Source organism: Mustela putorius, unplaced genomic scaffold (assembly GCF_011764305.1).
Source record: "Mustela putorius furo isolate JIRA1106 unplaced genomic scaffold, ASM1176430v1.1 tig00000281_pilon_pilon_pilon, whole genome shotgun sequence".
NCBI classification, from domain to species: domain Eukaryota; kingdom Metazoa; phylum Chordata; class Mammalia; order Carnivora; family Mustelidae; genus Mustela; species Mustela putorius.
This window is the reverse complement of record NW_025421343.1, coordinates 16,560,456-16,578,049: the sequence shown is the minus strand read 5'-3', so window position 1 is coordinate 16,578,049 and position 17,594 is coordinate 16,560,456. Positions and strand designations below refer to the sequence as shown.

The 17,594-nt window shown below is 45.2% G+C and overlaps 1 protein-coding gene and 1 long non-coding RNA gene across 2 annotated transcripts in view; one reads left to right on the top strand and one right to left on the bottom strand.

Annotated features, from left to right (window-relative positions):
• Positions 1-484: 484 nt before the first annotated feature.
• On the top strand, positions 485-5,403 carry LOC106003628. Its single transcript, XR_001176220.2, has 4 exons — positions 485-593; positions 711-1,125; positions 3,711-3,945; positions 5,032-5,403. It is a non-coding gene; the product is annotated as an uncharacterized LOC106003628 (long non-coding RNA).
• A 2,987-nt stretch (positions 5,404-8,390) lies between these two features.
• Positions 8,391-17,594, bottom strand: part of CKAP2L (cytoskeleton associated protein 2 like) — a 32,216-nt gene continuing 23,012 nt past the window's right edge. The window contains exons 7-9 of the mRNA XM_045079137.1: positions 12,585-12,648; positions 10,768-10,957; positions 8,391-9,562 (exon numbers count right to left, since the gene is read on the bottom strand). Coding sequence (XP_044935072.1) covers positions 9,337-9,562; positions 10,768-10,957; positions 12,585-12,648 — 480 coding nt within the window. The 3' untranslated portion in view covers positions 8,391-9,336. The remainder of the gene's footprint in view (positions 9,563-10,767; positions 10,958-12,584; positions 12,649-17,594) is intronic.

The window sequence follows — 17,594 nt, the reverse complement described above, 5'->3', positions numbered from 1 at the left end:
AGTCTAAGAAGTGTCAGGGCTGGCGGAAGGGGCCTGGAAGGGGGGCACGGGTGGCTAGTGCAGAGGCCTGCCCTTCACCATCTCGTCTTCTTTCCTGTTGGGGGTTGGTAGTGACCTTAATAATATTGTCCACTCTGTGCTTCACCAGAGCGGAACTCCTTTATCCCTGAGGAAACAGAGATCCAGTGAGGTTAAGCAGCTTACCCAAAGTCACACAGCCAGAAAGGGCAAGGCTGACTCAAATTCCTATGTCCTGACACCAGAGTGCTGTGGTGTTTCCGTAGTCTGAGGCTTCCTTCCCCACCTGACTCTACCGTCCCCATCAGCTGGGGACTCTCAGAGAGTGGACAGTCCACTCCCCCACCTGGGAATGACTGGTATCTTCGGGGTCAGGAGCAGCTGCGAGCCCAAACAATTCGGGTTTGTTCTAAGATTTGGGTTTGAGTCATGACCATGTGACCTTGGGTGGGTCACCTGACGCCCTGACTGGCTTCCTCACAGGTCCCCACAGGACTTCTGCTGTCTTTGCTTTGCTCTGGGTGGAGTTTCACTCAATGAAAGGAAGAGGTGAAGGACGTTATGCACACAGCTTGGTATGTTGACCCCTGGTGACCTCGCCACAGGTTGAACTGGGCCTGGGAAAGACAAAGGTAGTTAGGGCTGTCACTCACCACCCCCCCAACCCTCACTGTCCCCTGTCCACTTTTCAGAGCGGAGGAAGGAGCTGAAGAGGCTGAACGTGTGCCTGGCAGAGCTGTACCAGTGAGAGCCCAGCCCGCAGAGGGGAGAGGGCTGGAGGGTCCTGTGCTGTGGTCAGGAAATCACGATCTGTTCCAGGCTGGCCTTCCTTGCTAAACTGGGTTTGGGGATCCCTCTGGCCCCTTGCGTCATATTGTGACCCACTCAGCACGGACTCAGGAGGCCTGTCCTCTCACACACGTGACAACCCCAGCCCAGCACCCTCCCTGGGTGGCCGCAGAGTGCCCTCCGACCTCCACAGGGATCAAGAGAGGTTGGACCTGCATCTCGGAGGTCTCCGGGTCACATAGCCATTTTTGCAGCAGGCACATGGACGGGAGCAGTTATGGGCTGCAAGTCATCAATCCCACCGAGAAGGAGATTCAGGTGAGCGTGCTGAGGGGCTCAGTCCCAGGTTCCTGAGCCCAGTTCCGGGATTTTCCCCAACCGCTGCAGGGCCACAGCTGTCCTAGTCTGCTGGCTCCCTCTGCTGGTGTGTGTTCCAAATGACAGCCGCGGGCTGCCCCAGAAGAGCCGAGTTCAGCCTGTGGGGTGATTGATTGGTGGTACGTCTCTCCATCTCCCTTAACCTACCTTGAGATGTGCAGGCCTGTTTATTGACTGATAGCCAGCTGTGATCAGCAAATAGGGACAGCCTGATGAGCTGCCCCAGGAGATGGGTTTGAGGGCCAGTGAGCTGATGGGTCCTGGGAAGAGGAGGAAGGAAGATGCTCCGAGGCACTACTGACCAGATCCCAAAGCTGGGAGAGTCCTGTAGGCCACATCAGGGGGATTCAGGCCACTTAGCATTCACAGAGCCAGTAGGGCTGAATAATGAAGGATCTCTGCAGGGCCTTTGCCCGGTATAAAGCTCTTTTCTACTGTGTGATCCTTCCCTAGCCCTGAGAAGTGGGCTAGGCAGGGACAGTTACCTTTATTTTACAGATGAGAAAATGGAGTCTCCATGAGGGGTAGTAGCATGCATTTGGTCTCTCTGGGAGTAAAGGTCCAGACCAGTTCTTTAGACACTGAAAGCAAGGCCCAATGATGGGGTGGTGGGCTTGCGGAGGGGGCAGGTCTGGGGCTGGGAGGATGGGCCTCTGCACGTGCTCTGTTGGGGCATCAGAAGCTACATTAAGCTGAGGGTTTAGTCTGGTGGTCACTCTCCAGGTTCAGGCAGGTAACTGTGAGGAAAGCAGGGAAGGGAGGCCCAGGCAAAGCGGAGAGCTGCCCCACGACCCGAAGCACCAGTAGCTGCTGCCTCTGGGTTTAGAGAACCCAGCTCCTTCCCTACCCAGGGGCAGAGGCCTCAAGTTCTAGGGGTGATAGACCCAGGGAGGGCGCAGCACGACCTGGCCCCAGCAGGGTCGGATTGGCTGTGGGTGACACAGGTCTGGGTGGGGTGGGATCTCTCCTCTGCCGGAGAGTCACCCCGGAGCTGGACCTGTGCTACAGCATGATGGGCAGCCTGTCTGCTGCGGCTTCTGCCAGCTGATCTTCTCCAACCAACTGATGGGCTCTGCAGACCTCCGTGCTGCCACCTGCCTCAGCTCGCTTCCCTACCTGCTCAACTCGCTGTATTGGGTGGCCCTGGAGCTGGCTGGTCCTTGAAGAGCTTCCCCGGCATCCCTAACCTTCTGTCCCAGAAGGACTTGCTGGTCCCCAGCCCTGCCAAGAGCTTTCAAGGTCGCTAGACCCAATCTCCCACTTCCAGGGACAAGTGGGTCCAAGCCTTACAGGGAATTGTGGGACATGAAAAAGGCTCGGGAGGAGTCACAGTGATAGAGATAAGATGCTGCTGTAGGGACCTTTCCCTCCTGCCCAGCCTTCCCAACTGCTTTAAACTGAGACCAGCTTAACTCAGTATTTCCTTAGTAGAGAGGATACCAGATGCTAGGAGGAAGGCGGTAGTCCCTCTCCCTTCACTAACACAGGGTGACTTCAGGAGAAATGGACGAAGCAGCAGATGGCACAATAAACACCTCAGCTGGCTTTCCTGTGGAACACCTGCGCATGCTCCTGGGTCAAGGGCAGGGAGGTGGAGGTGGGATGACATCACTGGGATTAGTGGGGAGCTGTGGGACAAACCCAGGCAGCGTGTCACTGAGCACGTGTGTCAATTCTCTCAAAAAAGTGTCAATATTTTCATCTTGTGACACGGAGTCTCATGTTGAAGATCTAGACTTGAAAGGATTTTCTGGGGTTCCTAGCCCCCTGCTTTCCTTGCCATTCTCAGCTACCTTTCAGGTGCTTGAGAGGGGAAAACCATTTTTCTGAGGTCTCCTGGGTTTTCTGCATTGGCTAGGTGCCTTTTTATTTTTTTAAAGTAGTAATTTTGCTTAATGCTCAGTGTAACCCACCAGAGAAGGTCTTTTTTTTTTTTTGGGAGATTTTATTTATTTATTTGACAGAGACACAGTGAAAGAGGGAGCACAAGCAGGGCGAGTGGGAGAGGGAGAAGCAGGCTTCCCACGGAGCAGGGAGACTGATGTGGAACTCAGTCTCAGGACCCTGGGATCATGACCTGAGCCCAAGGCAGATGCTTAACGACTCCATTCAGGCACCCCCAGAGTAGGTCTTTAAGTCCTCATTCCATGTGAAATGGAAGTACAGAGAACCTGAGTACTTTGCTGTCACGCTGCTAGTAGACTGCAGGGTCAGAATTTGACATGCTCTGTCCCCTCCACCCCACTGCCACACAATGGCAAGGGGGCGGGGAGTGAGCTCTCAGGATGCAGCCTCATCTCATTGCCAGGTTTTTAGATGAGCAGGGCTGGGGGTCTGAAATATAGTTAGATGTCATTGCTAAGGTAGTGACCAGGAAGGTGAAGAAAAAGCAACCTGAGCACCAAAGTGAGACATGTAAAGAAACCTGGCCTTTGCTCATCCATGCTGGCCTAGGATTAAGTGATGTCCATTTACTAGAAACTTCCTTCTCCAGCTGACTTCCCCCACCCCGCACCCCGCCCCAGGCTTCCTTTTCTGCAGCATCATTGAGCAGGAAGCCAGCAACACGCTGTGAGCTGTGAGTGAAGTGGCGGGTTGTCGTTGTCTATGCATAACCGAGGACTTCCAGAAAGTCTTGCCATGGAAGGAGCTGCTCCATCACCACTGGCACGTGTCTCTGCATATGCTCCATGAGTAGTTGTGGAGCCAGAATGAGCTAACCTGGGTCCCTTCTCCTGCCCCTGCTTTTACTGCCAGAGGGTGAGTTGCTGGGAGAAGGCAGGTTGCTTCTATCCACAGTGGAGCTGGGAGGAGCCAGCTGGCTGTCCTGGGGGAGCTCAGCCACCTGGGGGGCTACACTGGGCTAAAGTAGGGGTCCCCAATGGAATGGTACTCAACTGAGGAGGCATCTTGTCTTCAAGCGTAGTTAAAAATTCCCGAGTATTTGTGTTGGAATTTTACTATTTTATCATAAATCGCTTTGCTCTGGATTTCTCCTATGTTATAGTATTACATTGATTTTTAAAATTGTGGAGACACTAACCACATTATCTATGAATTTTGATTCAGGGGAGAAAAGAAGAAATTAAAATGTTTGTTTTCAAAATGGGGCATTGGGTCCCTCAGGGCCAGGAAGCACCGGCTCTGAGCCCAGATTCACAGGTTTTGTTCTTTAGAGGTTAGCTGGTGCCTTCTACCTCTCCAGCCCGCTTTTGTCCGATTCATCTGACAAATCCATTCCCACTCTGGAACAGGCTGTAGAACCCGTGCTCTTCCAAGCTAGGATTCCTCTCCAGGCAGCTTTTGTAAACACAATGAGGAGGGGCCCTGCTTCAGCTCCTTTGTCACGTCGTGCTGCCTGGTCCCCCTGTGAGTGGACACTCCAGTTTTCACGAGTGCCAGCCTTGGCTCCTAGTCTGGTTCTGTCTCCTGAGCTTGATTTTTAAAACATCCACCTCGTAGGTTTCCTTTGGCTGGAAGGTGCCAGGCTCAGTGTGCGTGTTTTCAGCTACTGTTTACTGAGTGCCTCCTGCATGCCCAGAAATTTAGAAACGGAATCTTAAGCTACTTTACACCTGCCTAGGAGAAGCTCACAATTCAAGAATATTAACAGTCCTTTATCAGTGGTCTGCAACTCTGTTTCCATCTCAACCCCCCAGAGGGCTGGACACACCCCCATCAGGACCTGCGAGGCCTCTGGGGAATGTGTGTGGTTTGATTTCTGTACCCCTTATCTCCATCCCAGACCAAGCCAGGGCATTCTGGCACATTCTCTACCCCAAGGTTGGGAGCCATTGTGTAAGTTCGGGAAGACGGATTCCATAACCAGCTTTCTCTGTTTCTTAGAAGGCTGAGGGCAAAGAGAGGGAAGAGGACCGGGAAGACCACACTGAGGTTGACTGAATCCTCGTCAATCCATGGTTGTCTTCTACCTGAGATACTTTTTGTCAGGTAAATAGAAAAGTACGGAAGAGAGAGAAAGCAACCATACTGAAATCTAAATGGAACAGATTTGGAGTCTAAGAACACCTCTTTTAGGGAGGAGGGAGTACTGTCGTCATCCTAGAAGAACCCCCTGTGGACTTCGAACCATTTGAAAATGGGCATAACAAGGTGGAATTATTTTACCCAGTTCTCCTGAGCTGCATGATCGGTCACATTTTTTAAGTTAAAAGAGTATTTTGGGTGGGCATCTGGGTGGTTCAGTGGGTTAAAGCCTCTGCCTTCGGCTCAGGTCATGATCTCAGGGTCCTGGGATTGAGTCCCACATCGGGCTCTCTGCTCAGCGGGGAGTCTGCTTCCCCCTTTCTCTCTGCCTACTTGTGATCTCTGTCTGTCAAATAAATAAATAAATAAAAAATAAATAAAATCTTTAAAAAAAATAAAAGAGTATTTTTGTGCATTTTGATTCTGTTACTAGTAATAATAGTAATACTCTATTGGCCGTAGAGGACTTCATTGACTGCTCTTTCTCTCCAGGTCATTTATGAAAAACAGTGAAAGAGACAGCCCAAACATCTTTGAGCTTGCTGTGTGCATGCATTAAAACATGTCCAAAGTCATACTCATGACTTAAAGGCTTGGTGCTTTATTTTGGCAGGAGCCGCTCTGTGACATTAAGCCTGGGCCCTTCTCTGTTCTGATGTCATTGACTTGAGTTCACTTCTGTAGTTCCTGTTTCATCTGCTGGTAGCATCACTTGGCATCATCTAGAGGCTTAGAATGAACACACCCACATAGCCAAAACGACAGACGCTCAAAGGAACAGGGCTGTGACACAGTTCACTAGATTTGCTTTATGTGGATAATCAAGGGAAACCTTTAAAATATCTGAGGATAATTAAGGGACGATGGGCCATGTCCTGAGAGAGTTTCAGAAGCTTCCATGTCTGGTACTGCTAAAGCCTTTTGCTCTTCTTCCTGGATTGACTTTTGGGCCTGAGTCTGTAAAGCAGCTTCTCTAAGCAGAGACCAGCTTTCCCTGACCTTGTGTCTTCAAACACTATATTCTTGTTCAAGGGCTAGAGGGCAGAATTTTATCAGGGAAATTGCTCGGCCCCTAGGGCCCACGCTTTTCTGGAAAGATGGCTGAAATATGGTGCAGTAACTAGTAACTAATACTACAGAAATCAACCAGAAGGGCTCTGGGGCTGAGGAAGAGGGAGGGAGAGGGAGGGGGAAGCGGTGGCCAAAGGGCCTTTTGCATGCTTTTCTTCTTCTACCTGAAGGGTCCCCTACCTCTTCTCCTGTTAAACCTGCTCCTGGAGGGGCTTTTCCGCCTTCCTGATTGGATCAGATCCTTCTGTTGGTCCCATCCTAGGGACCTCTCTTTCTGGTGATTATTCCATTTTCACACATTTGTGTCCCCCCCTTAAAACCCTTGGCTTCATGGGGGGCCAGGTCACATGGCTCATTGTTGCATCTCGGGCATCTACGGTGTCCTGTATGTTTTACTGAGTGCACTACGTCAGTCACCTGGTTTATTATTATATCACAGGGGAAAGGGTGGGGCAAAAAATGGATTGTAAGACAAGAGGAAGTGGGGAAGACTAGAAGGCTTTGGGTTAGAACTCTGCTAAGCTTGTAGGAAGTCAGCTGGGGCAGCATAGGGTGAAAATACTTCTTTGGGGGCTATTCATTTAATGCAGGTTTTTAAAAAAATTATTTTTATTTATTTTTTTAATTTTTAAAAAAAGATTGTATTTATTTATTTGACACAGAGAGAGGGAGAGAGATCACAAGTAGGCAGAGAGGCAGAGAGAGAGGGGGAAGCAGGCTCCCCGCTGAGCAGAAAGCCCAACATGGGCTTGATCTCAGGACCCTGAGATCATGACCTGAGCCAAAGGCAGAGGCTTAACTCACTCAGCCACCCAGGCCCCCCGCCCTTTTAAACCTAATGTTACCTCTGTACCCATTTATCTATACTTCAGTTGGAAATGTACTTCATTTATTCCAAAGACTATAGTAGAAACTGATAGTCCCACCTCTGGAAGAATTTTTAGTTGGGCAGAGTATATTTCCCAGCGTTCTTTGGAGATAAGTGCATGTGCCCAAAGGTACAATCCCACAATCCTGAGTAGAAATAATGTGTCCAACTTCCAAGTCGTAGCCTTAAAAGGAGAAGGACTTGTCTTCTACCTCCTCTCTTCCCCAATGCCTCTGGCTGGAATGTGACCTTGGTTGGGAGCCTTCCTTGGCCACATGAATGAGGCTGTACCCTTGTACAGTCATGGCCTGGGCCTGGCACCAAACAATGGACAGTTTCACTTGAACTGCTGATGTAAGAGAGACAAGTTTCCCTTTGGGACTAGTTACAGCAGCTGAATGGATACCCTCATTCTGACATCCAGCCCTGGGCAGTCAAAAAGAAAGGGAATGGAAGTATCATCCCTGAGTTAGTGGCCTGGTAAAAAGTGTGATCGGGTCACCTCATTTGTAGAATAAACCACAGTACTCTGGCTCTCATAGCAATTTCTGTTTGGTAAATGGGAATGGTTCAAGAAGTTCTCCAACTTATCACCTTCTCACTCCTCATTTCCTTACTTGGAGTAGAGGTGGGGACTGAAAGCTCTGGACTTGGCGCCAGACAACCTTGAGCCTGAAATTTCAGCCCTATCACTGACTGTCTAACTAGCTTCTCCATACCTATGTCATAAGGCTACTGTGAAGATGGAGTGAGATAAGGGGTACAGAACCCAGCTAGAGGAAGCACTAAATAACAGTGTCTTACGCTATTGTTTGTGTGTGTAGGACTTTTCCCCTCGTAACTGACAGAAACCTCACACAGGCTTTCAGATTTTGTGATCTCTCGGCAACTCCCTGGGCATTATTTGGCTTTGCAGATGAAGGGAGTCTGTCCAAAGGAAGGAAAGGCTGGCTGTGTGGATTCCTGTATTTTGGTCATGGTGACCATTTATTCTTATTGAAAATTAGTATTTTAACTTTATGGCTTTATAGCTCGGTTTTATGAACCTTGTCATTATAAACCTGACTTAGAGAGATGGTATTTCCCTTGTTGTGATAAAATCTAGTTCCTGGGTGGGGATGATGGTCAGACCCTGATCAAGGTGAGTTCTTCATGGTAATGAATGTTCACTGTGAGGTCTCTTGAGATTGCCTAACAGTGTTTCCCTGGACAAAACACTATTTCACTAGGCCAAGCCATCATCACTTTTTTTTTTTAAATAATAAATAAAATGCATGAATAAGCAGGAATGAACAAAATTTAATTTTTTTTTTTTTAGATAATACTTAAATATTAAGAAAGCTAAAATTTAAATATTCACAATATGTTGGCTAGGTTTTTCTATACATTATATTTACATAATGATTCTAATTTTCCCCTTCCAAGAAGAGTTGCCCAGGAGGAAGGAAAGGCAACCTATGAGAGTCTCTGGGGCTTGTACTGTCTTCTCAGACCAAGTGTCCCCATAGCAAAGAATTGAAGAAGCAAGTGGCCCTCCCCACCCCTCTCCCCTGCTCCCTTTTGTTTTTCTTTGAAGCATTTCTGAATAACAAATGCACAATTAGATTTGGATATAAAAGCTAGACAACTAATACGCTGTGTTTCACTGGAGAAGCCCTGGCACAGACAGGATGGGAATTGCCCCTCATCTATAGGGACACTGTGACGGAAGTCAGAGTCACATACGAGAGTCATCTGGGACATCTGAGCAAAAGCATAGCTAGCATCGGCTCCATAAAATGAGGGAATTTGATCAGTCTGTCGCATGGCATCTGGTCCGGAAAGCTAGCTTCTAAGCTCCCCTCACTGGGGCAGGGAGGACTCACCCCCTCTGGGAAGTTGGCTGCAGGAAGAAAAGTCTATCATCCTGTGGCACCAGCCTCCTCATGTAAAAAAAAAACTATGCTGAGAGTAAATTAGGTCAATAAGGTGAAAATGTTTACCATACTTGTGGGGTAAATGAATAGTCAATAGTTTAAAATTTATGTACTATAAAACTGTGGCAAACTGTAGTCTTAAACAAACCAAAGGCAGTCCCGTGGGGATATTAAATTTGAGAGTAAGCCCAGGGGCTTCTAACTCCTGAGAGCCCGCAGTCTGCCTGTCCATTATAAAGTTTTGTCCAGGTCACCTGGACGAGGCTCTGAAAGCACCTTTAACAACAACAACAAAAAGGCATTAAGACATTAGGACTCGAGGATTTTAAACCCTAATGTTACAGGCAAGGCCTCATTTTTACGAAATATGAAACACTCTGTTTCTTCCACTTCTAACAGCTCCTTGAGAGAGGCCACCACCACATCATGCTCCTGCAGCATTTCCGGGTAGCGGGACACCGCGCGCTCAATCCTGGCCGAGCGCCGCACAGGGGTGATGAGCTTCACGTCTTGTACTTCCGGCAAGCCGCTTATTCTGCGAGACAGAAGGAGCCATTCAGAATCTCCCGAAGTGTTAAGTGTGGTTTGCCTTTGATACTTGGCAGTGGGTGTTTGTTTATTCCATGAACCTTCAAAGAGTCGATAGGTTTTAGGGAAATGGGGCCTAACACCAAATGGGGTGGGACAAATGAATTCTAAGATTGTTTTTGGCTTTGACAGAAAATTATTCAAAAAACTTCTTTTAAGACAGTGGACCAAACCACAAACTGAAACTGGGCCAGCTGGGCATCTTCCTTGTAAACTTTAATGTGTTCCAATAAAAGTAGCCTTGAGGATAGTTTGTGGAGAACTTTCACGTAGTGAATCAGTTTTACATCTCATAAACACTCTGATGACATTAGCCTAAGAAAACTGGCAGGCTGGTCGGCTAAGAACTCTCATAATAAATTCCAGAGTCAGCAAGAGGTGGTTTTCAGACCCCCTGCTTGCCTTCGTCCTTCTGTGAGTCGGCTGTAATGGCAGGACCGACAGGGGGGTTTAGGGCTGGAGGAGGCCCAGCTTTGCTTTCAGGGAACTAAAATACAGAATGGTGTGGTCTTGCTGCTTTTGTTCGGAAGCCTTTTTTAAGATCATGGATAGAGACTGTTGTTAACGTTTTAGGAAATGGCACTGATACCTGGACACAGTTCCTATGAATTCTGCCTTAAACTTTTACTTATTCAAACATCAAACACTTTCAATGAAAGGCGCAGCTTCTACCTAGCACGGATCCGACGGTGCAGCCTGTTCTTAAGGGCTATTCGCCGTCCCTTTCCTCCTACGGCTGCAGAGGTTGCCCCTGCTTGGCATTCTGTGTCCCCGCCCCGGGGCCTGGGAGGATAGGCTGGTGGGATCTGTAAGTGCAGCACCCAGTCCAGGAGCGAGGGGAAACTCATTCCAACCAGTCTCCACACTCCAGCACCACCTTCGTCACGGTGGGTCAGGTCTCCTCAGAGTGCTGTGAAGACGATGCTGTGTGTGCACAGAAAGGGCACAGGTCTTCCTGTCAGTGGTTCCAACCCTCCCCTCACCCTCTGCTCCTTTCCTTAATGTCAAAGATGGGTTTGACATTAGACCACCTGTCCTCACGTGACGCAGGGGTCTCCATAAACTGCTGGTACTCTGCGTCTGTGGAAGTGAAACTGAGAACAGGGCTTGAGTTAGACCCGTGGACACAAAGCCTACTTAGAGTTTACTTACCTAGGGATCGGGGCGATCTGTAATTTGATACCAGGATGATTATCCTGTTCTGCCTTGGTTATTTGGGGTGTTGCTGTAACCTGTTCTCCCTCTTTCAGAGACAGATGAGACTTTTCAGATTCCGTCTTGTCAGCCAGTTCTTCTGTTGCTGTTACATTCGTCTCAGCAACTGGAGAGTCAGAGGTAATGCCTGTGTATGCAAGGTCAAGAAGGGAAGTAAGGCTTAGCAATAGGTTTTAACACTGAAACTAAATGCAATAAGATAAAAAGTCAACATACACAGTGATTTCCCAGTTTAAAAAAGAGTAACAGATTTGAAGTGAGACGTGTAGTTTTTCCCACCCAGCCCTCTAACAATGCTTTGCTGTACGAGGCCATCCTTCTAACCAGCCCTCCAGACATCCTTTGGGCCTCCTTGTCCCTTTAGATGGATCCCTGATAGTTTTTCCACATTCTGAACACATTCCCACCTCTTATTAGAGGTTCCCTTAGGGACTAATCATTGTTTTTTTTAACCTTATACCATACCTTGGGTCAATTTCTTTGACTCACTAAGGTTAACTCAGTTGACCTTCCAATGCCTTCCTACCCAGAGATGACTATATGATTATTACCTTGGGCAATGGGTGAAAAAAATGTCTTGTTTGAACACAATATACATGATAGCTCAATCACAACAACCAAAAGGAAGGGAAGAAAATTGGATTGAGATAGGCAGATATTGTGGCTGGAGGCTAAGACCCTAAAAGAGGTTGGCCAAGAAGTGGAAAAGGTACAGATTCCTGTTTTTTTCTTACTCCTTTGAAGAATAATGCCATGAATTATAAACAAATATCTGAATAGTAGCATCATTCCCAGTATAAGAGCACCATTGGGCATATCTCCTCTGTGACCTTATTCCCAAAAGTAATAGGTTAGTTAGCTATCATTCCACATGACTTGGTTGTTCTCCAAAGTTCAGTCTGTCTTTTTTTTTTTTTTTTTTTTTTTAATTTTACTTGTTTATTTGAAAGACGGAGATCACAAGTAGGCAGAGAGGCAGGCAGAGAGAGAGGAGGAAGAAGCTCCCCGCTGAGCAGAAAGCTCAATGCGGGGCTCAATTCCAGGACCCTGGGATCATGACCTGAGCTGAAGGTAGAGGCTTTAACCCACTGAACCACCCAGGTGCCCCAGTTCAATCTGTCTTAAAGGAGGAACATTTGTCACCTTCTAAGATCAGAAAAATAATGTTTTCTTTTCTCAGTGGAGCTTGTTTTTTCTTTCCATTCATATGACAAATATAAGCAATTAGGGGGCCAGTCACTGTATTTGGCACAGTAATTTTCATAGAAGAGTTTTCTAAAGGTTCTAACCAATGATAGCAATGGTTAGCTAAATGAAAACGTTCCTGTGCCAGCTGATTAAAAAAAAAAAAGATTTTATTTATTTGACATAGAGATACAGAGAAACACAAGGAGATGAAGCAGCAAGCAGAGGGAGAGGGAGAAGAAGGCTCTCTGCTGAGCTGGGAGGCCGATGCGGGGCTCGATCTCAGGACCCTGGGATCATGACCTGAGCTGAAGGCAGCTGCTTAACTGACTGAGCCACCCAGGTGCCCCAAGATTTTATTTATTTTTTGAGAGAGAGAGAGAGAGAGAGAGAGAAAGAGAACAGAAGCAGGGGGAAGCAGCAGAGGGAGAAGCAGTCTCCCCCATAGGAAGCAGGGCTTGATCCCAGGACCCTGAGATCATGACCCAAGCCAGAGGCAGAGGCTTAACCCACTGAGTCACCCAGGCGCCCCTAAAGGGAGTGAAATGTAAGTACAAAAATAGCAGTACCTTCTGTGGTTCTGTTCTGGTCTTGCAAAATATTAAGAACAACTTCCCGTAACTCTTGTATTGGCTGGAAGAAAGAAAATACATAAACAGTATTAAAAACATTCATGGAGGAAATGATTTAAGGAACTTTGCCTAACATCAAATAAGCTTCTTTTTTTTTCAGAAAAATGTTTCCTTTTTAAAAATCTCTTATCTGACTACAAATAACATTTAAAAAGTTTCAGATTTATAGCTTTATGTAAAAAATGAAGGAACAAAGAAAATGTTGGTTGAATGCTGGCATGCTTTAATGAAGAAATGTGCTTATGGAAAGCTGTCTGTAGTGACATTTCTTTAAATCAGTTAATTTTCTTATTGAGTTACATGATCCCACTGAAGATGTATCCCCACATAAAGATTCTGGCCCAAAGATATAAAGTTAGTTATACAAAAATGCAGCATACATTTTTAGTGTTGTCTTTACTGGATTTTTGTTTTTATCATAAAAGTCATATACCTCATTACAGAAAAACTGAACAATAGTGAAACTTAAAAAGAGAAACCACCCGTAATTCAATCACCCAGATACAGCCTTTATTTATTTTTTAAAAAGATTTTATTTATTTATTTGACACAGAGAGACATAGCGAGAGAAGCACAGAAGCAGGGGGAGTGGGAGAGGGAGAATCAGGCTTCCTGCTGAGCCGGGAGCCTGATGCGGGGCTCAATCCCAGGACCCTGGGATCATGACCTGAACTGAAGGCAGATGCTTAACGACTGAGCCCCCGAGGCATTCCCCCAAATAGAGCCTTTAGCTAGCATTTTGGATAATTTCCCTAGTCTTTCTGTTCTTTCTTCTTTTATTTAGTAACATAAAAACATAACATTAGATATAACATATAAAATACAATATTAAACATAACATAAAAAACAAAACATTAGAAAAAAGCCATTATTATTAAAAGTACTTTCCTGGTAATATTAAAAAGTACTTTTCTGGGGTATCTGGGTGGCTCAGTGGGTTAAGCCTCTGCCTTTGGCTCAGGCCATGATCTCAGGGTCCTGGGATCAAGCCCCACTTTGGGCTCTCTGCTCAGCGGGGAGCCTGCTTCCCCTCTCTCTTTCTCTGCCTGCCTCTCTGCCTACTTGAGATCGTTCTCTCTCTGTCAAAAAAATAAAAAAAATCTTAAAAAAATTACTTTTCTGGTAAAATTATCTGAGATAGACTTCCTTTTTCAAAGTATCTAAAGCATTCCATGAAGTAGGACACTATAAGTGAACTGTAATATCTCCTAGGAATATTATATTTGGAGCTTGGCCTTTCTCTCTCTTTTAAAGATTTCATTCATTTATTTGTCACAGAGAGAGAGCACAAGCAAGGAGAGCAGCTGGCAGATGGAGAAGCAGACTCCTGGCTGAGCAGGGAGCCTGATGTGGGACTTGATACCAGGGTCCTGGCATCATGACCTGAGCTGAAGGCAGACATTTAACTAACTGAGCCACCCAGGTGTCTCTCTCTCTCTCTTTTTTAAATATTTCACTCATTTATTTATTTTTAAGAGAGAGAGAGAGAACACAAGCAGGGAGAGCAGCAGGCAGAGGGAGAAGCAGATTCCTGAAGAGCTTGGTCTTTCTGATTTGGGATTCTCTATCAAATAAATGATAGATGTAAACTGACAACAGAACATAAAAGCAAAGCTGTTCATACATTTTCACTAAGTCTAACGTACTTCAAGCTTAAGGGAATGGGAATAAATGCACAGAATACATTGCTAAAAGTCTGAATTATATAAAACATTTATCAAACATATTTTACATTTTTACAGGTTTCTAGTTAAAGACGATGGATTGAATATACATTTATTTCTAATTCCTATGAAAACTCCAGTGAAATGATAATGGGATTAAAGGAGGCAATAACTACAAAGAATAGAGGAAAGAGCAACAAGAGTTGGAAGCTAGAATGTAGAAGGAAGAGATAACCAACTTAACTGACAGGAAAGAGCTGAATCCTAAGCTGGCAGTGTGGCTGAGAAACAACATGATTCAACCCCAGGGCCTTTCTGAAAGGCTCAAAAATGAGTGGGGGGTCAAAATCAGGAGGACTTGAGCATCTGTTCAGCACTCAGGCCCCCAAGTCTTTTTTTTTTTTTTTTTTAAGATGTTATTGGGGCACCTGGGTGGCTCAGTGGGTTAAAGTCTCTGCCTTTGGCTCAGGTCATGATCCCAGGGTCCTGGGATTGAGCCCCACGTCAGGCTCTCTGCTCAGTGAGGAGGCTGCTTCCTCCTCTCTCTCTCTCTCTGCCTGCCTCTCTGCCTACTTGTGATCTCTCTCAATAAATAAATAAAATCTTAAAAAAAAAGAGATGTTATTAATTGAGAGAGAGACAGACACAAGCTGGGAAAGAGCTAGAGGCAGAGGGAGAGGGAGAAGCAGACTTCCTGCTGAGTGGGAAGCTCAACGCCAGGCAGAATCCCAGGGTCCTGAGATTGTGACTCAAGCCAAAGTCAGAAGCTTAACCGACTGAGCCACCCAGGTGCCCCTCTAAGTCTTTATCCTAACAGAAAACTGAAGATGTCCGGGGCGCCTGGGTGGTTCAGTGGGTAAAGCCGCTGCCTTCGGCTCAGGTCATGATCTCAGGGTCCTGGGATCGAGTCCCGCATCGGGCTCTCTGCTCAGTGGGGAGCCTGCTTCCTCCTCTCTCTCTGCCTACTTGTGATCTCTCTCTGTCAAATAAATAAATAAATAATCTTAAAAAAAAAAAAAAAGAAAACTTAAGATGTATTTTCCAAGTCTCTGGGTAATATCAAGCACTATTGAAGGTGGGGATGCCCACTGAAAAAAAGGGATAAATGAACGTTTCCATGCTGAAGGTTGAGATTCCCAACTCTCTTCTCCCCCACAACACGGGTAACCTGATTTCCAGATCCTTCTTTAGAGAATATGGGCAATTTTAGAGGAAAGATCAGGTATTGAAGGTTCTTCAACTAGTTGGATCAGCCAGATCCCCCTGTGGTAAAACCTCATCTGTGTGTCCAGAGCTTTTTCAATCCACCTCTTTGTATACAGCTCAGTTTTTACTGGGATCTGAGTAAAGCTTTTCATGAACAATAGGAAAGAAAAGAAAAGAAAAGAAAAAAAAGAAAAAACCATCACTACCAACAGCAATAACACAAAACAGAGAGAGAAGAAAAGCACTGGAGAAGAAAAACAGGCAGTGCTGATAGAAATGGGAATGTGAGGGTAATGGTGAAAGGTCCCAGAATAATAGGCAAAGATAGTGGTAAAGAGCAACCTGTAGAGACTGAAACTTGTCAGAAAGTTCTGGGAGAAGGGTCAATAAGAAAAATAAATCGATAAGCTATCTGATGTTTTAAAAGTATTGAGAAATTTTGGACCTCATCAAGATAAAAAGCTCCTGCGCAACAAAGGAAACAATCAACAAAACTAAAAGGCAACCAATGGAACGTGAGAAGATATTTGCAAATAACATATCTGATAAAGGGTTAGTCTCCAGAATCTAGAAAGAACTCATCAAGGGGCGCTTGGGTGGCTCAGTGGGTTAAAGCCTCTGCCTTCGGCTCAGGTCATGATCCTAGGGTTCTGGGATCCAGCCCCAAATCAGGCTCTTTCCTCCGTGGGGAGCCTGCTTCCTCCCCTCTCTCTCTCTCTGCCTGCCTGCCTCTCTGCCTGCTTGTGATCTCTGTCACATAAATAAATAAAATCTTAAAAAAAAAAAAAAAGAACTCATCAAAATCAATACGCCCAAAATAAATCATCCAATTAAGAAATGGGCAGAAGACATGAACGGACAGACATTTCTCCAAAGAAGACATATAAATGGCTAAGAGGCACATGAAAAAATGCTCAGCATTACTTGGCATCAGGGAAATACCAACCAAAACCACAAGGAGATACCACTGCCCACCTGTAAAAATAGCTAAAATTAACAACTAAGGAAACAGTAGTTGTTGGCGAAGATGTAAGAAAGGGGAACACTTTTGCATTATTGGTGGAAATGCAAGCGGTAAAGCCACTCTGGGAAATAGTATGGAGAGTCCTCAAAAAGTTAAAGACCCAGAAATTATACTACTGGGTATTTATCCAAAGGATACAAAAATCTGGATTCAAAGGGGCACATGGACCCCAATGTTTATAGTAGCCCTATCTGCAATAGCCAAATTACGGAAAGAACTCAAACGTCCATCAACTTATGAATGGATAAAGAAAATGTGGTGTACTTTTAATTTATGGAAAATTTCAAACATATATAAAAACTGAGAAAAGAAATGCCAATGTTGCTAATACATAGAGTACTCTTCATTTTGTTTCATCCCTACTTCCATCCAATTCCCATTTCCAAATGGATTATTTTGAAGTAAAATCCCAAATTCATACCATTTCATGTCTAAATATTTTACTCTGGTCTCTAAATGATAATGATGCAAACAAATCACAGTACCTGTGATATTTTAGCTAGTGTTAAAATTTCTTTATATTGATATATGTAGATGTAATGATTAGTTTTAACCATTTTAAAGCACTCCAAAAAATCAGTATACCATAACTAACTAAATCCCAGTGATAATTTTTCCAGTCTTTATGCCAATATAAACAAAGTTTCATTGAAGGGTAGAAATCTTCTTATTTTACTAGGCACTTAATTGATTCATGTGCCTAGTGGTAATGAATGAGAGAACCCATATGACCATCCAATATTACAGATGTTTTCATTCTTGAGAATTGAAGGGTTCTCAAATGGTATAGCATTTGGTTTTCATTTGCATTTCTATTCTTATTATCAAAATAAATTACATTTCACAATGGGTTGTTTTGGTTTTCTAATAAGTGAATTGCCTATTCATATTTCTAATTTTTTTTCTATTTTGATATTTGTCTTTTTTATTCTATTAATATCCTAGTTAAAAGCATTACACAATCCTCCCAGTTTGTGACTTGTCTTCTCCCTATGTTATTTGTTGGACAGCAACAACAAAAGTTAATTTCAAATCTCCCAGTATATTAGTGAC